Source organism: Carcharhinus amblyrhynchos, chromosome 4 (assembly GCF_965287045.1).
Source record: "Carcharhinus amblyrhynchos chromosome 4, sCarAmb.v2.hapA, whole genome shotgun sequence".
NCBI lineage: Eukaryota > Metazoa > Chordata > Chondrichthyes > Carcharhiniformes > Carcharhinidae > Carcharhinus > Carcharhinus amblyrhynchos.
Window position 1 is genome coordinate 99,502,210 of NC_137327.1, and position 25,015 is coordinate 99,527,224.

Here is a 25,015-nt window from a genome sequence, read left to right on the forward strand (position 1 = left end):
ATCGAAGCCAGGGCCCACACCATACGCATGCACCAATCGAGGCCGGTCCCCGCTCATTGCGCCTGCGCGGATCGAAGCAGGTCCTCGCACACTGCGCCTGCGCAACCGGAGCTGGCGAGGTGGGCGTGATGTGGGTATGCCGGCGTTGGACTGGCGTAAACACAGTAAAAAGTCTGACAACACCAGGTTTTAGTCCAACCTATTTATTTGATAATATACTCGCAAGCTGACGAAGGGGCTAACCCGAAAGCTTGCGAGTATATTATCAAATAAATAGGTTGGACTAAAACCTGGTGTTGTCAGACTTTTTACTGGGTGGGCGTGGAACAGGCTGGCCACTGGCCTGTATCTGCGCAAGCGCAGTGAGCGGACGGTCCTCTGTTTTCCCCCCCAGAGACTACAACTTCCGGCATCCTATGCAGCGTGACGCACAATTTACGCGTCGCCTAGAGCAGGCCCGCTTCGAGCCTGAGAGTGACAGAGGTGAGCATGGCAACGGTGGAGGGAGCGAAGAAACCTGTGCTGGAAGTGGTGAGTATGTGTTGCGGATTCACTGCTGTAGTAAGCTTTTTGGTGTTCCACGAAGGGTTATGATTGAATTTTGACTTGACGGGAAACTTTTCAATCTCAACCGGTTGAGAGTAGTACTCGGGTGACCCTCTCCAGCTTATCCATGCAGTACAATATTCTGACGACCGTACAGTTGTGACACATACTAAAAGTTACATTCGGATTGCCCTCGACTTGCACACAAAAGTGTTGATTCTCTTGCTCAACGTCAGCAAAATCAAAATTCTCTTTTGGTTTACTGCTCTAATCCCATGTCCTCACTTGATTAACCTTACTGACGTTTCTGAGGTAAAAACACATAGGATAATCGATGTAGTAGATGTAATTTATCTGGATTTTCATGAGACCTCCGAGAAGATGGCCTATCTAATGAATAAGGCCAGAGAGTATGGAATCAGGAGGCAAGGAGCAGGATGGACTCCCAGCTGGCTTAAACTCAATCATCCCTACATCCATCAGAATCGAGAATATTTATTACTCAAAACCAAAGCTCAGAGAATGATAGAAGTCATCAACAATAAGTGATGGAAGAAAAGGCCAATACGTGTAACGCTACACAGACCAGCATGACGTGCAGCTTCTTACAGGCCACAAAGATCAGAAAACATGGACCAGCCATTTATGGGAAGCACAATATGATCTTTGTCATTTAACAAATCCATTTAAGTGTCTGAAACAAAGCAAACATTGAATCTTAGAATCCCATAGTGCAGAGGGAGGCCATTTGGCCAATCAAGTCAGCACCGACTACAATCCCACCCAGGCCCTATCCCCCTGTAACTCTGTGCATTTACTCTAGCTAGTATAAGAACATAAGAAATAGGAGCAGGAGTAGGCCATCTAGCCCTTCGAGCCTGCCCCGCCATTCAATAAGATCATGGCTGATCTGTCGTGACTCAGTTCCACATTCCCGCCCTCTCCCCATAACCCTTAATCCCCTCTCTTATCAAAAACCCATCAACCCGCGTCTTAAAAATATTTAGCGAGGTAGCCTCCACCACTTCAACGGGCAGAGAATTCCAGAGATTCACCACCCTTTGAGTGAAGAAGTTCTTCCTCAACTCCGTTCTAAACCGCCCCCCTTTTATCTTGAGGCTGTGCCCCCTAGTTCAACTGTCCTTTCTGAGTGGGAAGAGTCTCTCCACCTCTATCGTATCCATCCCATTCATCATCTTATATGTCTCAATGAGGTCTCCCCTCATTCTTCTAAACTCTAACGAGTACAAGCCTAGTTTATTCAGCTTCTCCATCCCTGACACTAGGGTCAATTTAGTGTGGCCAATCCGTCTAACCTGCCTATCTTTGGGCTGTGGGAAGAAACCAGAACACCTGAAGGAAACCCATGCAGACATGTGCAGAAATTTGATTGAATTTTTTGAGGAGGTACCTAGGTGTATAGATGAAGGCTGCTTTTTTGTGACTGGAAGCCTGTTTCCTGTGGTATACCGCAGAGATCGGTGCCAGGTCTTTGTACTATGTATTGTTGTGGGAAGTATAATCAGTAAGATCAGAGATGAAATTGATGGTGTGGTAAATAACGAGGATGAAAGCCTTAAATTGCAGGATGATATAGACGGATTGGTCAGATGGGAAGAACAATGGCTATTGAAATTTAACCCTGAAAAGTGAGATGATGCGTTTTAAGGAGAACTAAGAAAACAAAGGAATAAACAATTAATGATAGGACGCTAGGAAGTACAGAGGACCAGATGGACTGTGGGGGACATATCCAAAGGTCTCTGAAGGCAGTAGGACAGCTAGGTGAGGTGGATACGAAGGAATATTGGATACTTACCTTTATTAACTGAGGCATGGAATATAAGAGCTTTGAGGTTATGATGGAGTGGTATAAAACGCTTGTTGAGCCATTGCTAGAATATTGTGTGCAGTTCTGGTCACCACTCAATAGGAAGGATGTGGTTGCACTCAAAAGGGTGCAGAGGAGATTCACCAGGATGTTGCCTGGGCTGGAGCATTTAAGCTATGAAGAGAGGCTGGTTAGGCTGGGATTGTTTTCTTTGGAGCAGAGAAGGCTGAGGGGGGAACCTGATTGAGATGTACAAAGTTATGATGAGCATAGATAAGGTAGATAGAAAGAAACTCCTCCTCTTAGTAGAGGGGTCAATAACTGGGGGTTATTCATAACCATGAATTTAAGATATGGGGCAGAGGAATCAGAGGGGATTTGAGGAAAAATCTTTTCACCTCGAGCATTATGGGAATCTGAAACTCATTGCCTGAAAGGGAACCCTCACAACATTCAAGAAGCATTTTAGATGAACACTTGAAGCATCATAACATACAAGGCTATGGACCAAATGCTGGAAAATTAGAGTAGAGAAAATTAGGTGCTTGATGGATGGCACAGACATGATGGAACGAAGGGCCTCTTTCTATGCTGTAAACTATGACTATGACTCAGTGAAATGCCTCCAAGTACTGAGGTGACTGGTGAGCTATCTGTAAATTTTGACACCATGGGTTGGATTTGAATCTTCTAATGGAGGTGTGAATTGGACTACAAAATGTAATATTCCGCCATTCAATATGTTCAGGCTGATCCTCTATCTCAACACCATATTCCCGCTCTTCCCCATACCCCTTGAGATCTTTAGAGTTTCTTCTCAAATATATTCATTGATGTCCTCCACGGCCTATTGGGGCAGCATGGTTCTTAGCACTGCTACATCACAGTGCCGGAGACCTGGATTCGATTCTTGGCTTGGGTCACTGTCTGTGCTGTGTGTAGTTTGCATGTTCTCCCAATGTCTGCATGGGTTTCCTCCGGTGCTTCAGTTTCCTCCTAAAATCTGAAAGACGTACTGGTTAGGTGCATTGGCCGTGCTGAATTCTCCCTCCAGTGCACCTAGACAGATGCCAGAGTGTGACAACTAAGGGATTTTCACAGTAACTTCATTGCAGTGTTAATGTAAGCCCATTTGTGATGAATAAATAAACTTTAACTTTACGAATTCCACAGGTTCACCACTCTCTTGAGTGAAAAAGTTTCCCCTCATCTCAGTCCTAAATGGCCAACCTGTATTCTGAGACCATGACCCCTTGTTTAAGATCCCTCTAGCCAGAGGAAACAACATCACTGCATCAAGTCTGTCCAGCCCTGTCAGAATTTTATTTAATGAAATTCCCTTGCATTCTTCTAAATTCCACTGAGTATAGGTCTAATCAACCCAACAATTATGATGCCCATCTTTGAATACCCTCTTTGCTTTATGCCCGATATCCTTTTGCTAATAAGTTAATATTGTGCTGATTTACTTTAAGTTGGTTACCACTTTGATCATCTAGTGGGCTGTTATCCTGGTGTATGTAATAGTGTACACATGCATCTAATAGCAATGTAGGCTAGAGTGGTGAGACATGCATGGGATGGCACAATGGTTAGCACTGCTGCCTTGTAGTGCCAATGACCTGGACTCAATTCCAGCCTTGGGTGACTGTGGAGCTTGCATGTTCTTCCCTTGGATTTCTGCCTGCTACTCGAGTCTACTTTCACAGTCCAAAGATGTAGAGGTTAGGTGGCTTAGCCATGTTAAATTGCCCCTTAGCGTCCAATGATGTATAGGTGTAAGTGGATTAGCTATAGTAAATGTGCAGGGTTACGGGCATAGGCCGGATGGGAAGGCCTGAGTAGGATGTTCTTTCAGAGAGCCAGTGCAGGCGTGATGAGCCAAATGGCCTCTTCCTGCACTGTAGGGATTCTAACTTTCTATGAATTGTGAATTTGAATAGATTACGTACTGGTGTACTTGTAATCAAAAGCTGTTGTAAAGTAACAGGGGAGTTTTAAGGTAAGCTGTGAGGAACTAGCTATGGTTAATTCTGGTATATTGAAGTCCATAGGGCTCTGGAAATATTTGGTGTAACAAGACTTTAATCAAAATTTCAGGTACTGGCCCTGTCATGCTGTACTGGTAAATACGATATAGCGAGCCTATGCTCTCTGACTTACATTAATTCCCATCCAGCAACATCTCAAATTCAGAACCTTCATCTTTGTTTGCAAATTCCTCCATGAGATTACCACGCCTTATCTTTCCATAACCTCTTCCAGTCCTACAGCATTTTGAGATATCTGCATTTCTCAGTTATTCTGTTGTACTTTAACTCTGACGCCTGGATAGTTCCGTTTTTGTCTATGTACTAATTTATCTCTCTCAAATTTGAGTTGTCTGTGGAGTGGAGCCCAAAGGCACTTTAATGTCTGAATATGTAATCTTTCTGGCAACTCCTGCAGCCAAAGCAGTGCCAAATGTATTACTGTTCATTCCTTTGAATTCAACCAGAGATGCAGTGGTAATGTCACTGGATGAGCAATCCAATAGCCCAGGCTAACGTCCGGAAGAATGGTAGGATTGTTATTGGAAGGATGGTATTAAATGGTCAAAGGTCCTTCTTTATCTTATCTTATGATAGATTGTATCATGGCATTGAAAACTTGCAGACTGAAACACTAGTAATGTAATTAACTTTATTTTGCTGCCTGACACCTCAGAATCAGAATCATTCCTGTTTTGCAGCAAAACTTGGTCTTGTTAGTGTCTTGGTAAGATCTGCCAACAACAGCAACGTTAAGTTGTATATCACAACTTTGGAAACGTCCAAAATTATGCAGGAGAGCTAGGGAGATGACTGTAATTGTATTTCAATAGGTAGATTTTTAAATTATTTTTATTTACTTTTTATTTGTTTTTGGGATGTGGGCATTGATGGTTGGGCCAGCATTTATTGCTCCCTGAGAGAATTTAAGAGGCAACCACATTGCTGTGAGTCTGGAGTCACATACATAGACCAGACTAGGTATAGGCATTGGTGGTAAAGGGCTTAATATCATTTAGCACTGAGCTTGATGGCATTTGGGGGTGGGATATAATTTGGGGTGGTGGCTTGATGTCACTTGGGACTATGCTTAATTTCACTGGGAAGGGCCTTGAGGGACTGTTGGACTTAGCTTTGTCACCGAGGGTGGAGTGCCATGTCATGGTGGGGTGTGGGGCTGTTCCATAACGGGTGGGGCCCCGGCACAGAGGCAGAGTGCAGAGCCCCCAAAAGTGTAAGTTTGCCTCTGGTGAGTACTATGGGTAAATTTGCAGATGACATTAAAATAGGTGGGATAGGAAGTTGCGATAATGAAATAAGAAATTTACAAATGGATATGGATAGGTTAAATTAATGGCTAAAATTTGGCAGATAGAGTTTAAATGTAAGATTATCCACTTTGGTAAGAAAAATAACAAGGCAAATATTTGAATGGAGAGAAACTTTGGACTGCTTAGGTCTAGAGAGATCTGGTGTCTTCATACATGAATTACAAAAAACTGGTATGCAGTTACAGCAGGTAATAGGGAAGGCAAATGGAATCTTTGCATTTATTGCTGAAGGAATAGAATGTAAAAGTGGTGAAGTGTTGCTGCTACTGTACAAAGCATTAGTGAACCACTCTTAGAATATTGTGGTCATTTTTTGTCCCCTTACTTGAGGGATTTAGTTGCATTGGAGGCGGTTCAGAAGTGGTTCACTAGATTGATTCCAAAGATGAGGGGTTTGTCATGGAAGAGAGATTGGGCAGTTTCAACCTATATTCCCTGGAATTTAGAAGAATGAGAGGCAATCTAATTGAGATGTACAAGGTAAAGGGCATTGACAACTAGACGTGAAGAGGATGTTTCCTCTTGTAGGGCAATCTAGACCAAGAGGTCATAGTTTTAGGGTAAGGGGTGACAGATTTAAAGCAGGTAAGGAGAAATTATCTCTCTCAAAGGTTCGTGAGTCTGAGGAATTCACGACCCAGAGCGTGGTAGATTCTGGGACATCGAGTAAACGTAAGGAAGAGGAGGACAGATTTTCAATTAGGAATAGTTTGAAAGGTTTTGAGGCCGAGATGAGATCAGCCATGATCCGATTGAATAGTAGAGCAGGCTAGAGGGGCTAAATTGCCCACTGCTGCTCTGAGTTCTAATATTATGTTTCTTATGTTAACGTTCTGGTGATATTACAGCACTTTCATATTGCTTCTGGAAAAAAAACCATATGCCCTGATTTTATCTTGAGGCAGAGTGCATGCTGTGCTCATCTTAGCCAGGAAGAAAGCATGCAAAAATATACCAGAATAAGTCCTAGATTATTTTAACTCCCGAGCTGCCTTTTAATTTCCAACATTGGACTGCTGCCCAGAGGTAGTAGAAATAATGCAATGGACATGGGACGGAAACTTGGACGCCGCTACAGGGAACTAAGATGTCTTTAGCACTAATGATAATGTATCTCTGAATGCTCATGTTCTTGGGCAATGTGGGTTCCATCCTTCCTGTATCTTTTCTAGAGAAGTAAATATCGAAGGCTTCCCTGGCATCATGAATGTAGCATTGTCTGTTCTCCTTCTGATCAGTGGACTTCTGAGCTTAAAAGCAAATTACTGCAAATGCTGGAATCTGGAACAAAAACAGAAAATGCTGGAAAATCTCAGCTGAGATCTGTGGAGAGAGAACAGAGCTAATGATTCAAGCCTAAATGACTCTTTGTCAGAGCTGTAGAGAATTAGAAATAGGATGATATTTATACTGCTGTAAGGGGAGTGGGGGGATGGCAGGTGGAGCTGTAAGGGTTACAGGCTCAGCGATAGGTGGAAGCTGGGGCGAAATTGACAAAGATATCGTGGACAAAAAGTCAAAGGGAATGCAAATGGTGGTGATCACAACTTCTGAGTTCTGAGCTTGTCTGCTATTGATCTGTTTCTAGTGTATGACTGTGAGCTTCCACTTTTCCTCTGCAGACTTCCTGAAGCTCCAATCTAGTTTTTTCACTTGATCTTCCTGCCTTTTCTAAACTAGAATGCAGTGCTTAAAATTGTGCTCTTTTCCTAATGTAGCTAATGCTCCCTTGAGTTACCTGAAGATTGTGCAATGACTGCAGAGAAAAGAAAAAAAAGATCTCTACCAAACAATTCGAGCAATCTAAATTATAGCAGACAAGTGCTGCTTTAAGTAATTTCCAACCTGTGATCAGAAGTGTCAGCATTGAGTCACTCCAAATTGATATCAGGTTCATAAATACATAGTAAGAAGTCTCACAACACCAGGTTAAAGTCCAATAAGTTTATTTGGTAGCAAAAGCCACTAGTGTTGCGAGACTTCTTACTGTGTTTACCCCAGTCCAACGCCGGCATCTCCACATCATAAAACACATCACAGGACCCAGATTCGAATATGATCACGAGCCTCGGTTGAACCAGTCTCCTGTTTGTGGTGTCACATTCCCTTTAATATCATGATTCTTAATTGTGTTAATCAGCCATTTCAGCAGCATTGCATCAAACATTTTTTGAAAATCTTGTACACGATATTCACTCTTTTTTAATGCAGTTCCATAATTTCATCATTGCTTATTGTTGAAGAATGACTTAGAACTGTTTCAGAATCGGTGCACTTGGGGATATATGTTGTTTTGTGGGCAGGTGTTTGTGTTATGTTGCTGTTTTGTTATGGCTGAAGTTGTTTTGCCAGAAAAGAGTTATGATGAGTTTGTCTAAGATGAGATCTCACATTTATTGTAATAAACGGTAATTGCGAGAAATAATTATTATGGAGACAGGGAATCTTTCTGCTGCTTTTGCAGCAGGTGGGAAGAAGGAAAAACACTGTCTTGTGTTCATGGTTTATTTGCCATATCACTGACGGTCTTCATTTCTTCCAGGTCCAGGCAGAAGGTTGCGATGACTCCAGCGTTACATTTGTGCTGCATGACGAGGACCACACTCTAGGAAATGCCCTACGTTACATGATTATGAAAAAGTAGGTGGTTCTCTTTGCTGATAAATGCGAAGTGATGCATTTTGATAGAACTAATGTAGCGGGGAGCTGTACAATAAATGGCAGAACCATCAGAAGTATAGATGCACAGAGGGACCTGGGTGTGCAAGTCCACAGATCCTTGAAGGTGGCAGCACAGGTGGAGAAGGTGGTGAAGAAGGCATATGGCATGCTTGCCTTTATAGGCTGGGGCATAGAATATAAAAGTTGGCATATGATGTTGCAGCTATATAGAACGTTGGTTAGGCCACGTTTGGAATACTGAGTCCAGCTCTGGCCGCCTCACTACCAGAAGGATGTGGAGGCTTTGGAGAGAGTGCAGAGAAGGTTTACCAGGATGTTGCCTGGTATGGAGGGTCTTCGCTATGAGGAGAGATTGGGTAGGCTTGGGTTGTTCTCCCTGGAAAGACAGAGGATGTGGGGCGACCTAATAGAGGTGTATAAAATTATGAAAGGTATAGATAGGGTGAACAGTGGGAAACCGTCGGAGGTGACAAACGCTAGGGGTCACAGGTTCAAGGTGAGGGGGGGGGGCAAGGTTTAACACAGATGTCAGAGGGACGTATTTTACACAGAGGGTGGTGGGGGCCTGGAATGCACTGCTTAAGCAAGGTGGTAGAGGTGGACTCGCTGGGATTGTTTAAGACTTATCTGGATAGCCACATGAACAGACTAGGAATGGAGGGATACAAACAAACAGTCTAGTTGGAAGCATGAGCGGCGCAGGTTTGGAGGGCCGAAGGGCCTGTTTCCTGTGCTGTATTGTTCTTTGTTCTATAATAAAGTAGTTGAAAATACGCTGTTGGAAAGATTGGGCTACAGAGCCTTCCTTCTACCATTTTTAGTGCTTCACAACCCAGATCTATGTTTGGAAATCTAGACTCTGTGCCAGATTCAAAGAACAATACAGCACGGGACTAGGCCCTTTGGCCCACCAAGCCTGCGCTTACACATGACACCTTTCTAAAACTAAAGACCTTTTGCCCCAGTGTGGTCCGTATCCCTCTATTCCTTGCCTATTCATGTCTCTTTCAAGATGCTTCTTAATGATATAATAGTGCTTGATCCTTAAATCCAATTGGAGTACATGAGTGTTACTTAATTTTTTTTCTTGCTATGAATGTGATGTATTCTGATGAGAAAAATTGAGGAATATTCTGATTAGGCTTTTGGTCATTGTGGGATCATGGTGTCTATGTGTGGCTCAGGGCTTTCCCTTCCCAACCTCAGCTCTAAATCCTGAAGTACTCCAGGGCCACAGGAAACATAATTGAAGTAGCAAGGATTCATAGATGAAAGTCAAGTGGAGGGGAATGACCACTCTTGGTGGGTGAGTGAGTGCATAGTGTGACTGGCCAGAGAGTTAAATTAAATTGTAGGTATTCATCTAAAAGCTCCACTCCTACATGCACGGGCAGAACATCGCTCCTGGGTCCAAGCAGAAGACACAGCACACCCGACCATTGATGACTCTCTAACTTCAAGTTCAATCACAAGATGAGAGACAAACAGCATTCGATTTGGCCAGTTGTCAGAACAATAGCAATTGTTGGCCAAATAGCCTGTCAGTTGCGATGGTCTAGGTACCTATTGGCTCCTTTTGGACATTGATCATCTTGAATGGCAGGTTACTCCCTGGACCCTAGTCATTTCATGGGCGTCAAACTGACAGCTGTCATTTTCCTGTAACTTTGGCGTACAAGCATTTCTACTTTGGCCATTAGTGGAATTTTTCTGGGAAGCTCCTTGAAACATTTTGGGATTCCTGAATCGCGTTTCTACATTGACCAAGTTTCATCTCGTGCAGCACTGGACAAACTATGCTAGTGAGTGGGCTACATGAGTGGCCCTCCTTCATCTCAGTGGATGGCAAGACTGAAATCAGACTTATTCACTAACCATAGCCCCATGAATAAGATTAAATATCTTTAATTAATGCCTGACATTTCATAATGAGTTATAGGAAATGCTTAATCATTTATACATTAATACAACTATCATTAACTTCAAATGGTAAAAACAAAATAAATGTTTATACTCTGGAAGCAGAGAAAACACACAACTCTCAGGCAATGTTGTTTTCAATCAGGATGCACTTCACTTAATTTACCCTTGCTCCAGTTGCATATGGCTTCAGTAATGTCAGTAGGAAAAAACCATGCGATGGAAATCATGGAATGTGGCAATCCTGTGTGTGGGCAACAGTCAACAAAATGTCTGGTGGGCAGCTCTCTGAACCTAGGTGGGCCACACGTGGATCTTGGTTCACGGTTTGCCCACCACTGATCTTGTGGAATACAATGGTTGGTGTGGTTAGCAGCTACCTGCATTGACCAACATCTGTCACTAGATGGAGTCTAGGACATAGTGCCAAGAGCCAGAAACAAGAATTGAGAGTCAAGACTCCAAAGACTTGGGTAAGAAAATAGGCATGGAGGCAGAGAAGAAGGCAGAGGGGATGGGGGAAGAGGCAATTAAGGCTGGAGAAGCAAGGTCAGGGGTTGGCAAGGTGGGGAGAGAGGTGAGAGGCAAGGCTGGAAAGTAGGCAAGAGAGAAGAGGCAAGATTTGTTAAATAAGTTGACATTAATCAGGGACTTACTATATTCTTAATATAGTTCCTTCCCATGCCCATTCTAGATCCGACTGAGAGGAAAATATATGAACAATGTTTTTAGAAACAGCTCAAACCAAAAAGCAGTTTATAAAGTTAGTTATATGCAAACTTTAAAGCCAATATTCCTTCACTGATTTATAACCACAGCCGCCTTTAATCTTGTCTTGCAAAATCAGCCATTATGTGACAACTAGCTCTGCACCTTGGTGAACATCTCAAGCTGATCTGATTCACAGTTTTTCCAGTAGCTAGCTAAAATAATTAAAATGTGTTCCAATTTAGAAACTTAAGTCTTTTAACTACAACTTGTAGTGCATTGCCTATCAGGTGAATGTAATTGTGGCAATGAGTCATCAAATAATCACGTTGATAATAGTTGTTGATGCAGCAGTCATTCATTTTTACTTGTGATTGCAGTCTCCATACCAAACTATTAACAGTTTGGGAATGTCGCTGCAATTTAGTGATAAAGCTACTGAACTGCAGCAACATCTCTAGTCTCTATGTGGTTTAGTGGAGAACCTCAGATCTGGCTCTGCCACTCTTAGTGACTGAAGTACACCATTTCAGTTGGGCATTGAAAGAGTCAGGTGACAATATCCAGTACCCTGTATCTATACAATGAAAACCTAAATTGAAAGAGAAATGGCCATTACTCATGTTTTTCTTTTAGTTCCTCTTTGGTTACCTTGTGTTTTCTGGCAAAGGATTGCATTGTATTTCCTTTGCAGAAATGTAATGTGTAATGTCACAAGACAAAGATTACTTAAACCAATGTTCATTAATCTTTTTTGGAAATAAAAGTTATTTTCAAAATAGAATAGTTTTATTCTGTGGACACAAATAGTATCTTTATCTTTAATATCTATTTTTTAATATAAAGTTCTTTTTTTTTTCTCAGCCCAGACGTAGAATTTTGTGGCTACAGCATCACTCATCCGTCAGAAAGCAAAATTAACTTCAGAATTCAAACACGAGGTAATTCCTGCATTTATTTGTTTCTATGAATCTCTGAGTCATTAAAGAATTTGCTTATTCTTTTGTTTTATGTATATATTTACCTTATTTCCTTATCGTTAATTTTAGTGAGGTTGTGTGTTGTTGGTGGCCTATGTAGCAAGTGTATGTTTCTGCTTCTATGGTGGACATATGGAGAGGAAAAATTGGCATTCAGTAAACAATATTAAAGAATTTGAGAAATTCAGACAACTGGTTAGTAAGCTATCAAATGTTTTGGTGGAGGGCCTAAGATGCCCACAGCATGCTGACCATCATGATTGGATTTCTAGCAAATATATTAATTTCTACTGATCGCAAACATTTCAGTTTTCTGATTTTCTACCTTATTTCATCTCTTCCTGAGGGTAATGCTTGGACTGTGATTGAACGTGACCTGGCAGCACATTGTATCTTACCCATTAACACTTACTTTTTGTGAACTTGGATATCAGGCCCGTCCTGAAGGACAAGGACAATCTAAGGTTCCTCTTCTTTAAAACTAATCAAATTTCCTCACCCTTACTTCCAGCTGTGGGGAGTTCACTGATTTCTACATCTGAGATTGGGGTCATTGGTGTAGCTGCCTGTGCTCCTGTTCTCCATTGAGTCTTCCAGCCATGCCAGTCCTCATTTCTTGTCACTTCACGGTTTCTTTTCTATCTACCTTATCTCCTTTCCCAATTCTCTCCATGAAATTCATCTTCTGACTATTTGACTCTACCTCTTGTTGATTTTATTGGCCTCCTTTACTTAGGCATTAACTCTTTTTCAGAGTAAAATTGTTTTGTCATTTCGCTTAAACTATCCATCCTCTCCATGCATCTTTCTTTTTCTAGCCTCGCTTTTCTAAGTTTTTGAAAGCATTCACTAAAAGCTTTGTTTTTGAATCTCTCATGTCCGCTAGGATTTAACACTAGGATCCTAAATCCTAACTAAATAGGATTAAATCCTAACTGGGATTTAAGAACATAAGAAATAGGAGCAGGAGTAGGCCATCTAGCCCTTCAAGCCTGCCCTGCCATTCAGTAAGATCATGGCTGATCTGAAGTGGATCAGTTCCACTTTCCCACTTTCTCCCCATAACCCTTAATTCCCCTGTCTATCAGAAAGCTTAAAAGCTTAAGCCCGTGACTTAAATATATTCAGCGAGGTAGCCTCCACCACTTCAACGGGCAGAGAATTCCTGAGATTCACCACCCTTTGAGTGAAGAAGTTCCTCCTCAACTCTGATCTACTGCCGCCCCCCCCCCCCCCCCTCTCTCTCTCTCTCTCTCTTATCTTGAGGCTGTGCCCTCTAGTTCTGTTTTCCTTTCTAAGTGGGAAGAATCTCTCTACCTCTACCCTATCTATCCCCTTCATTATCTTATACATCTCTATAAGATCCCCCCTCAACCTTCTAAACTCCAACGAGTACAGACCCAGTCTATTCAGTCTCTCTTCATAGGCTAACCCCCTCATCTCCGGTATCAGCCTAGTGAACCTTCTTTGCACTCCCTCCAAGGCCAGTATATCCTTCCGCAAGTGTGGCGACCAAAACTGCTCTCAGTACTCCATCTGCAACCTCACCAGTACCCTGTATAGTTGCAGCAAGACCTCCTTACTTTTATATTCTACCCCCCTCACTATAAAGGCCAGCATACCATTTGCCTTCTTGATCACCTGCAGACTGGGTTTTGCGACTCGTGCACAAGGACCGCGAGGTCCCTCTGCACCGTAGCGTGCTGTAGCTTTTTGCCTTTTAAATAATAATCCGTCCTACTATTATTTCTACCAAAGTGGATAACCTCACACTTGCTAAAATTATACTCCATCCGCCAGGTCCTTGCCCACTCGTTCAGCCTATCCAGATTTAACTAAAATCTAACCAGGAAATCCTACTAACTAGGAAAATCCTACTAACCCTAGGACTTTTTTTGAAAATCCTACTAACTGTCCTGGCTTGAGACAATTCACATCTCTTTAACCTGTGTCTATCCCTCTCTCCACTTGCATTGCCTGTATCTGTAAAGATTTGATTACCTGTAAAGACTCACATTCCAACCATTATCTTGCAATTGAGTCTCTGTCTTTATATGCCCTGTTTGTGAACCCACTCACCTGATGAAGAAGCAGCGCTCCGAAAGCTTGTGATACCAAATAAACATGTTGGACTTTAATCTGGTGTTGTGAGACTTCTTACTGTGCCTTCCTGTCCACTGAAACAGTGCCGGCCTTCATTACAGCTCCTGTGACTGTGGCACATAATGCCTTCCACTATCTCTTTGTAGTTTTTGAATAAGTTGACAATGCCAGTCTCTTTCATTGTCAAGTTCTAATGGACTGGCATTTTTTGACTGTAGTACTAAGATTAATTGAGTGCAACTCCATGAATGGCTTCTAAACTTCCCATTGTAAACTCATCTGAAAAGTCTTCCAAAGTAGCATGCTTTCTGTCTCCTTTTCCTACTGATATGCTTCATACACACATCACCCACAAACATGTAGTTTCTATTTGTGTGCTTATGACGCCAGGTTTCCTCCACCAATATCAGGCTTCATTTCATGACCGTTTGGTGCTGAATCACATTATGACAAACCTTTGCACCTGTTTGACCCTGATCTAAGATTCAAATCTGACATCCATTCCTTCACTGATTTCTTATTCCATCATTGTCTACCTCAGCCCCTAAACCTATATCCTTTATTTTATAACTTCAGGCATGATTGTTTTAATGACCTACTTTCTGGTTTCTCAACGTTTCAACTTGTCCAAAGTGTTACCTTTACATCATATCCACACTAAGTCCATCTGCCCAATACTTGCTGACAAACACCAGGGGGGCAGTTCTCCCATCCCGCTATGCTGCTTTTGTAGTGCAGTGGGCTGGGAGACATCAGTGGCGGCTGATTTGCAGGATTCATACTGGGCATCCAGGCCTTCGCGTGTGTTCCAGCCTAAGTATTTTTTACGTCAATGAATCCACACTGAAAATCAACACAATGGCGGTTTGCATTCGTTAACTTACCTTAGCATGCCATTAGCAGTCTGTGTCTAAAATCTCATCCATGCTAGCGTCTTCCCTTTTTCTGGTGCAATGTCACGCTGGCAGGGTTTACAACAGTCCTATAAAAGTTGGGACCTGGTGTGACAGCATTGGACAGTAGTAAGGAGGTAAGTTTTGTGGGTCTGCAGCCCCTCAACTGTTGGGGAGGTTGGAGGCAGGCCAAGAAAAATTCTGTTTGGTGTGGGGAAATTCCTGGAGAGCTGGAAATGTCCCCAGACCCAGTGATGTTCCGTGGAGTCTCTGTGTGGTGGGTGGATTCCTTTACTGAGTGCTGGTCAGGCTGCTGTCTGCAGCCACTGGGATGTGCCATTGTCCCAGCACAGTGGACTGCACTGAGTGCTGGGTTTTAGGGAGAGTGGGAGGAGAGTGCTTGAGGGCTCACAAACCTGCAGCTGCTCCAGGCACAGGTTGTCATGTTAAATACATATTCTGTGTGTGCTCTGCAGTAAATGGTAACCCATCTTGTGATAATTGTTGGGAGAGGGAATCTCAGTCTTATTGATTTAAAGCTGGCCATTATTTTGGCGGCTGAGGAGGTGGGGAAAGGAGGTAGGCCGCTCCAGGAGCAGCCAGTGGCTGACCCAGTGGGAGGAGGGCAGAGGACTGCTGGTGATGCCCATGAAGTGGGAGAGCAGTCTTCCAAAAGCGTGGCCAGGAGAAGGAAGATGTGGAGACCAAGGCAAGACCAGACCAGAAGGTCACTGGAGACTTATCGGAGGCCACGTGCCATCCCGTTGCTGGCCTTGCCTGTCTAAGGAAATGGTACGACACTTCTGTGAAGTGATCACACACCTGGCACTTCAGGGGAAGGGATGCCACCCACTTCCAGTAGAAGTTAAGGCAACGGCAGCACTTAACTTCTACACAACAGCGTTATTCTGTGCACCCAGTTGGGAATCTCACAGGTCTCAGTCCGTAGATATGTTCGCCAGGTTACAGATACTAGGCTGGCCAATACACCCATTTTGATATTGGCCAGGTTCAACCGGAGACCCGGGCTGTAGGCTTCACTGCCACTGCCGGGATGCCCCGTGTTCAAGGGGCAGTGGATGGGACACACATCACCATGCGGGCCCTACAAGGTGAAGGGCAACCATTCATTAACAGGAAGGAGTTCCACTCACTGAATGTTCAAAGTGTATGTGACCAATAGATGAACATCATGCAGGCGCATGCCACCCAGGGAATGTCCATGACAGCTTTGTGCTGAAGCAATCGGACATCCCTGGGCTATTTGAAGACCAGCTCAGGCTGTGGGGATGGCTCGTGGAGACAAGGGCTACCATCTGAGGTCATGGCTGATGACACTAGTGCGGTGGCCCCAGTCCGAGGCCCACTACAGTGAGGCTTATGCTGCTACCTGGTCCCTAGTGGAGCGTTGCATAGGCCTGCTGAAAATGCGGTTCCGCTGCCTGGACCGTTCTAAGGATGCCCTCCAGTTGGACCCTGTGCTGGCTTCACACATCATAATCCTGTGCTGCTTTCTGCACATCGCATACCAGCGGGGAGACCACCTGGAGGAGGGGGAGAATTGACACCAGGCAGAAGTGGATGACCTGCTATACGAGGAGCTGGAAGATGGAGGACAGGTGGTAGTGGCAGGGGTCCAGCGGGGCAGGTTTCAAGGAAGGCTCTAATAGCACTTCGCTTCAGTGATGGGATTGCTTCCCACATCCTTCTACGACACCTCAGGAACCACAGCAGCTGCCACCAACCCACAACCCAAAGCTGACCCCTCAACCCTCATGGCCCTTCTCCCCCCCCACCCTCTCTCAAAGCACTGGGGCCCCTCAGCATTAGTCCTTTGAGACAGGGGCTACGTTGTTGAGGCCCACAGCTACAGCCTGCTGTGTGTGCAGAATCCCAGAGAGAGCCCCAACCATGGCTAGCAGTGTCTCCAATATGCCCTTGACATTTGTGGCCATTGGATTTGCCTCCAGGATGCTACACCCTCGACTGTGGCCCTCTTGTCTCTGCCATGGTATGCTATGCCTCCAAGATGGCCTGGACTCTGTCACCCATGAGGCCAAATCCCTGTGCCAGACTTTCCACTGTGGATGCCACCCTTGCAGTGTTGGCCTGGTTAATGTGCTATGCTGGCACCACTTCCTGCGATAGTGCTGTGATTCCCCTGAACAGCCTTGTGGTCGCAGCATGGTTGCTGACAGTCCACCCACAAGTCCCCGGGTTTCCTGATACATCTCCACCAACTTTGGGATGAACGCACCCTGAGACCCAGCATTTGGCTTGGGGCCAACTGAATCCTCGCCACCGGCAGACTTGCATGTGCCCGAGTCCTCGGATGTGTTTGCCTCCACCTGATGTGTATCAGTGGCTGTGATGTGCTCACCAGTAAGTGACCCAGAAGCCTCATCATTAACATGGCCCACCATCATGATCATCTCCGTGTGGGTGGGTTGTGTGGTTCATGCCTGTGCCAATTCATTGGTGCTGTCCTCTGATGATTCTTCGGGGCCTCCCTCCGAGGTGTCCATGGGAGTTGGTTCAGGAGCAGCAGCAGGGGGCCTGCAACACCAGGATCCAGCACTGTAAAGAACACACAATAGGGGGAGGGAGGGGAGAAAACAGCTTGCTCACCATGGCACTGGCTTCACAGAAGACTTATGAATAGAGTTCAGCTGATGCTCATTTGCATGCCGGACTGACCTGGCTGTCAGTTACCATTCAAGGCAAGTCCAGGGCACGCTACACACAGATGGTCAACAGCCTCAGCTCAAGAACACCCCCAGCAGTCTTTTCCCTCTCATGGCAGTTGTGCACGGTTTTCTCCTGTGGGGACATAAGGGGATTGAAAGCTTAATGTGTGGGAGGGCATGAGGTGCAATAAGTGTTAGAATTGGGGAACTCGTGTGGTCTTTTTGGGGAAATGGGTCCACACTGGGGGGTGCTGATTGGTGGGGGGTTGCCACGGGTTGGAGTCAGTACTGGGTGGGGGTGGGGATAGGGGAAGACATTGATTACTGCAGTTGAAGTATCTGGAGATGGTTAGACATTGCAAACACAGCACATGTACTGTTTCAACCTTGCTTCCCAAAGAAAGTTGTTCATCTTCTTCTGGTACTGGTCTCCAGACCAAGGGGTCAGAGTCCTGGTATTCACTTCTGCAGCCACTGCCTCCCATAAAGTGCTTGCTGCGTGACCTCTTGGGCGACAGCCCTGACTGGGGTATAATAGCTTGAGCTTCTCCTCCACTGCATACAGCAGGCAGGTCTGCGCACTTTCACAAAGTCTGGGACCAGATTTCTTTGGGCCATCTTCCTGGCGTGATAGCCTGTTTATTCATTCTTGCAGCATATATACAGCTCTTACTTGTTAAGGGAATCCAGGGGCAGTCATGGGCCCGTTAAATTTCGTTGTGAATAACAGACAGGCAGCTTGGTTACTAGAAGGTAAGCCATCTCCAAATGTGCTGATTGGGTTAACTTAACAAGATACAGTGTCCAGGGGGAGAGACACTTGAGGCTGTCACTCAATGAGGGGGAATGTTCACAGGGAGGGGGAGTGCATGGCAGCACAGCGCTGTGTGTGTGAAGTGGGGATGAATGGGGAGGTCAGGGGGCCACTGATGTCAGTGGGGATGGAGGTTGGGAGGCTGGGAGACCAGCGATGTCCAGGTCAGTGAAGGAATGGAGAGGCCAGCGATTTTCTTGTGGTGGAAGGTGGGGTGGGGGGGAGATTTTGTGAAAGTGCGCAGACCCGCCTGCTGTATGCAGTAGAGGAGAAGCTCCAGCTATTATACCCCAGTCACCCCTGTGCCATGGTGCCATCTGCACCAGCTGAGGAAAAAGTGAACCTCCCATTCTAATCTCATCTTCACGCCCCTGTTCTGACCTTGCAAGTTGTAGCACTTCGGGTACAGATCCAGGTACCTTTTAAATGAGTTGAAGTGTTATGTCCTGTTGGCTGAAGATTGTAATCCTAATGGCACAATGCTCAATCAAAAAATCTAATAGTTATATCAGGACTTCACACTCCTATTGCTTTGTACTATCCATTGTATTGGTACCTCAGCAAGTGCCCTGGCTCTTTGAGTTTATTGTTTCAAATGAAAGCACTGTGCTCTGGACCATTACAGTTCAAGAAAAGACTTTTTTTTGCAACGGCATGCACCTAATTAAGTAATTCAACAATACTGATTTTCACAGCACAAATCTTCCTGGAATTGTACATCTGCCCATAAAACAGTAACTAAATATTCATACTGTAAAGGTAGAAAAATTGGCAGGAATGTTGATAGTTTGTGAGGAGAGTGGAAAAGTTGTAAAACTTGGAAACAGTTGAATTGCTAAGAGCCTGTAGGAAATGGCGAATTTGACATTGCAAATGCTGTAGTGGACTTGGAGTTATCTACCATGTATTGTGATTTATATTCCAGGGCGAATTCCATCTGTCGAACCTTTCCGCAGAGGTCTCAATGAACTAATGGCTGTCTGTCAACATGTGCTGAATACTTTCGAGGCGAGTCTCAAATTCACTTAACTATTTAAGTTAGAAGGCTGCAACAGCGAATATGAAATTCTGCAAATTATCCAAAATCATTTGATTGTGCCCGAGGCTATTCAATTACTGATTGTTATCATTGCCTTGCAGCAGCTATATGTTCAAGACAGAGCTTTCCTATATAAATAGACTGAATTAGTATTAGTAATGGTGACCACAAAACTACTGGAAAAATCTATCCAGTTCACTCATGTCCTTCAGGGAAGGAAATCTGCCATTTTTGTATAATCTGGCCTATAAGTGACTCCAGAAACACAGAAATGAAGTTGACTTTAATGTGCAGTTAGGGGAATCTCCTGCCTGAGTGAGACAGAGACTGAATGAGTATATTTGGGGATTTCATTCAAAATGAGAATCCGGTGTACAGGGGAAAAGAAGTGCTTTAGGTAAGGCTTACTGCAAGAAGTGCAACTTAGAATGGGGTGCTGGGAGTTGGGTAATTAAGGGAGTTGGGGAAGAAAGGAAAAAAGGTTTTTTTGCTTTTTATTTTCCGACTTTCTAAGCCTTCAGGAAGTAGTCTTACAATGCTGTAGGCAAAGAAGGTAGTTATTTGGTGAGTACCTGGTAAGTGATGAAGTTTTACTCCATTCCTAGCGTTCAAAACAGTCTAGCATGGAGCGGAGGTTAATGAAATATATAAAAGCAAAAGTAAAATAATTAATTAGTTAATTAGAACACATTAAGATGGCAGGATAGGTCATATGTCACACCTGTAGCTTGTGGGAGCACCTGAATGCCAATTTGATTCAGGGCAAACAATCTTGCAGTGAGAGTTTAAAATTTGAACAGCTTACAGTTTATAAACTGGAGGTTGAACTACAAACTACGTCAATAAGGGGGTAAGTTACCTAGTTGAAGGATGACAGACTAGACTTGTTTCCAACAATTGGAAACATCTGCTCTAAATCTATCCTGCATCTTACATACCTCAAATAGAGCTCATTCTTCTTAACTCCAGCGAATATAGGCTTAAACTACTCAATCTCTCTTCAATTGTTGGACATTCTAGAACATGGTTTTAGGCTAAGAGGTGACAGATTTGGAGCAGAATGAGGAGGAATTGCTTCACTCAAAGGACCATGAATCTGTGGAATTCTCCACCCCAGAGTGCAGTGGACACCAGAACACTAAACAAATTTGAGGAGATAGATTGGTTTTTAATTAGTAGCAAGAAGAAGGGTTATGCGGAGTGGGCAGGAAGGTGGAGATGAGGCCAAGATGTGATCAGCCATGATGGTATTGCATAGCAGAGCAGGCTCAAGGAGCTAAATTCTCTACTCCTGCTCCTAGATCTTATGTTCTATGTGGATGCTTTGTACCAGGAAGCAGTCACACTCCCCTGAGTAGGGTAGGGTCTTCCAATTTGGTCAGTAGAGTGTGACTGTGAGTGAGGCAGATAAGGGGACTTGGGGACTGGAACACAGGAGCCTCAGCTGAGGTATGCAGGTACGTACAGTAAGTAATTGGGAAAGTCACACACACACACGCGCACACACACACACACACACACACGCCCTAGTTGTACCCTTGATAAATGTGTGAACCATTTTTGGGATTTCTTGATTTTATTTGATTAAGTTGAGACTCCATTTGCATCCTTGGTTGGACATAAAAGATACTATGACAGTATGAGAAGTTATTCCTGCTGTCCTGGCCAATATTTGTCCCTCAGTTAACATCACAAAAAAACTGATTATCTGATGTTTACCACTTTGCCCTTATGGGAGTTTGCTATGCACAACAGTCACTACACTTTGAAACTACTTAATTGACTGTGAAGAGCTTTAGGGCATCTGGTAGTTATGAAAGGTGCTATATAAATGCACATCATTCTTTATTTTTCATCAATCAAGACTCGTACCTGCATCCATATGCATCATTTCACCCTTGCACATTTAGTGGTGCTGAAAGCCTTTACTCACACCTCTCAAATTATCCATATTGCCAGCCATTCAAACATGACAGCCACGTCATCCAAATAGATTGCACAATACCCATACACTTCTCTCTGAGTTGCAGGACATGATGCCACACAATTGAAGACAGCAGAAGTTATCCGAGTGGGATAGATGCACCTGCAGTTCTGACCCCCATGAAATGTTGGCCATTCTGAAGGTGGGGCTGAAATTGATGGTATCCCCATACCTAATTCTCCACCTCATATTCCACCCACCCACCCACCACCACCACCGCCTCCCCTGAGCAATAAGAGCCCTCATAGCGCCCAGAAAATGGTGCAATTTATCCCAATTCCCACCCAGTATTTTGGGTAAGATGTAATCAAAAAGTGCCATAATAAATCTTTCAAATTGAAGGAAAAGCTTGTTTTATTAAATTTAGATTGAAAATACAGTGTAATGAAAGAAGGCTAACCACACATAGTTGAACTAAGAGTGTATTTGCAACACGTACATATTGTGAAAGCGTACCTTTTAACTGCAACAGTCAGGAAGTGATTATTCTTCCCAGTTTGAATGCATCAGTTCAGAGATATACTTTCACAGGACTGTCATCTTGTTACAACACATTCTGTCTGATTGTCACAGTACTGATTCTGGATAATTTCTTCTTTCAGGTCAGTATAAAGGAATATAAAGAGCAGCATAAACAGGAAGAAGCGATGGATCAATTATGATAAGGCACATGCATGTTTAATACTGTACATTTTATATATTTTGAAAAATAAACATATTTTAAAAATCAATTAAAATGACTTAGTTTAAATAACCAATTTGGATGCAGCTGATTCTCTGGCTGCAAAGTAAGTAAACGTTTAGTTTCTCAGCTCGATCGTCTCTTGGTTTAACTCAAATTGTTAATTTGCAATTCCAAATACATTGTGAGTCCTACTCAAGATTATATTTACCTGCATTTGGATTTTCCTATTTTCTCTGTAGTATATTTCCTGCCAGCCCCGGCTGCTTTAAACACACGACACATAGAGTCAGTTGGCAGACATAAGGGGATTTTTGTATTTTAAAGTTTATTTATTGGTCACAAGTAAGGCTTACATTAACACTGCAATGAAATTACTGTGAAATTCCCCTAGTCTCCATGTTCTGGCACCTGCTCAGTTATACTGAGGGAGAATTTACCATGGCCAATCTACCTAACCAGCATGTCTTTCAGACTATGAAAGGAAACTGAAGTACTCGGAGGAAACCCATGCAGACACGGGGAGAATGTGCAAACTCCACACAGACAGTGACCCAAGCCTGGAATCGAACTGGGTCCCTGGCACTGTGAGGCAGCAGTGCTAACCAATGTGCCACCGACCTTCTATCAATAGACAAGGCAACTGTATGCACACAACACTTACAAAAATAGATAGACCATAAACACTTTAGAATGATAGGACGCTGAGTGGAAAATAGCCACCTTCTTGAGGAATGTTGGATGTTAAGATATGCTTTCTGTCACTGTTTGGAATGGCACAAAATATGAGTCCCTTATCATTCCACCAAGAATGTAGTTTGTGTGTAGAATGAGTGTGTATAATTATTTGTGTTATTCAAAATTAAAACATTTTATTGATCATAAGAGCTGGCTTGACAAAAGACAATCTAACAAATTTAGGTTAATGTGGATAAAATTGAATTTAATCATGACCAATTGCCTTTCTCTATTACCTGTTCCAGTGACCTCTTTACATGCTTACTTTTCCACTTCCAATCGACATGCTCCTTCCTGGAGTAGCACAGCTGTGTATATAGTTTTCCGGATGTCTGCTAACTCTTAACAGTTAGCTTCAGCATTTAAGAATGTGCCATATTGAACGTTTATAGGCTTTTTTTTTCTAGGGATATCTGCAGCAATATCCTGAGACTTAGATGATTGGCTTCCATAACCACAACCATCCTTTGTGCAAGATATGACTCCAACTGCTGGAATTTTACTGGCTCGCAGGAAGGCATTCTCTGTTGGCCTCGGGCAGGATCTTACACTTCGTGGGCAGGCGAGGCAGTAAAACTCTGGTACAACAAGGAGAGCTTTCCTCTGATTTGCACCGATTCCAATTTTTTCAGGGTTATCTTATGTCTCATTGGGTCAAATGCTGCATTGATGTCAGGGGTAATTGCTCTCGCCTTGCCGCGAGTTCAGCTCTCTTGTCCATATTTGGACCAAGGCTGGAATGAAGTCAGTGGCTGAGATAACCTGGCAGAATCGAAGCTGAACATCAGTATGCAGATTATTGCTGAGTGAGTGCTACTTGATAGCACTGTTGATGCCATCTTCCATCACTTCGTTAACAATCGAGAGGAGGCTGATGGGACGTTAATTGGCTGGATTCAACTTGCCCTGCTTTTTGTGGATATGACATACCTGAACAGTTTTCCACATGATCGGGTAGATGCCAGTGCTGTAGCTGTATTGAAATAGTTTGGCTAGGGATGTGGCTAGTTCTGGAGCACAAGTCATCAGTAATATTGTTACAGGTTCAGAGGGCACTTAATGAGAATTTCATGAACTAAGTAATAATAATCTTGTACAGAATGTGATCTAAGCATAACAAGTAGCCATTACGAAACACAAAAGCAGGCATGCCTTCCAGGAGCAGGGGGATTGGTACATTAATGCAGTTACATCTGATTTCTTGGAAATTTAACAGTGCTTAAATTTCTAGTGGTTTGAAATCTTTACGAAATGTAAGCTGATTTCCAGTGTCTTGTCATTCCAAGTAAGTTTCTGCCCAGTAGGATTACTACTCATATTTTAGTTTGATGATCTCTTTGGTAAGTAAACATTTAAGTGGGTGATGAATGAAAGAAGTACCTTGATAATGAAATGCAGGGATCCCAAGAGAAAGCATTTGTTCTTCCTGTTACTGAAAACATTCAAAGACTTGTATTGTGTAGATAGACATCTGCTTTGGATTTTCCAAAACATAATGCAATAACGTTCAGATATGAGACTGAGTTACATGGAAGTGCTTTTCTACTTTTGAAAGAAGTTCACGATGAACTGTACTTGTTGCTGAAACGTGAGCTGCTCCGATCCAGGCAATTTGCATGGCCGTTGGCTTTCCACTTGACAACAGCCATTCTCTCATCCATTGGTGTGCTCAGAGCTGGCCTCTGACACCAGCAACACAAGCAGGACTGAATAGTAAATAGGAAAACACATTGGGAGGAAATTAACAGATACAATCTTCACATTCTAACCTAAGCAAAGCCCAGTTTAAAAAAAAGCTCTGTTTTTGGTTCTATTTTCTCTGTATTTTCCTGCTCTCATTGCTCAAGACATAGCTGCCTTGTTCACAGCTTTCTATTTTTTTCAGACAGACATCTTACAGTTATCTCTTAAGGGCTTGAATGATATTGGAAATTATTGACTCAGGAATCAATCCAATCTGCATCTGGTAACAACTTACATTTACGTAGCACTATTAATGTAGAAAAGCCTTTGAAACATTTTGCAGGGGATAAGGGTGTAAACTCAG

General features: G+C 43.5%; 2 protein-coding genes across 3 annotated transcripts in view; one reads left to right on the top strand and one right to left on the bottom strand.

Moving 5' to 3' along the window:
• Positions 1-402: 402 nt before the first annotated feature.
• On the top strand, positions 403-24,452 carry polr1d (RNA polymerase I and III subunit D). Its single transcript, XM_080187658.1, has 5 exons — positions 403-531; positions 8,281-8,378; positions 11,913-11,989; positions 19,451-19,533; positions 22,151-24,452. The coding sequence occupies exons 1-5, from the start codon at positions 490-492 to the stop codon at positions 22,208-22,210; spliced, it is 360 nt and encodes a 119-aa protein (XP_080043784.1). The 5' UTR covers positions 403-489; the 3' UTR covers positions 22,211-24,452.
• LOC145342249 (endothelin receptor type B-like) overlaps positions 21,885-25,015 on the bottom strand; it is a 33,348-nt gene continuing 30,217 nt past the window's right edge. For both annotated transcript variants that reach the window (XM_080187655.1, XM_080187657.1), the window contains exon 8: positions 21,885-24,674. In XM_080187655.1, the coding sequence (XP_080043781.1) occupies positions 24,528-24,674 (147 nt within the window). In that variant the 3' untranslated portion in view covers positions 21,885-24,527. The remainder of the gene's footprint in view (positions 24,675-25,015) is intronic.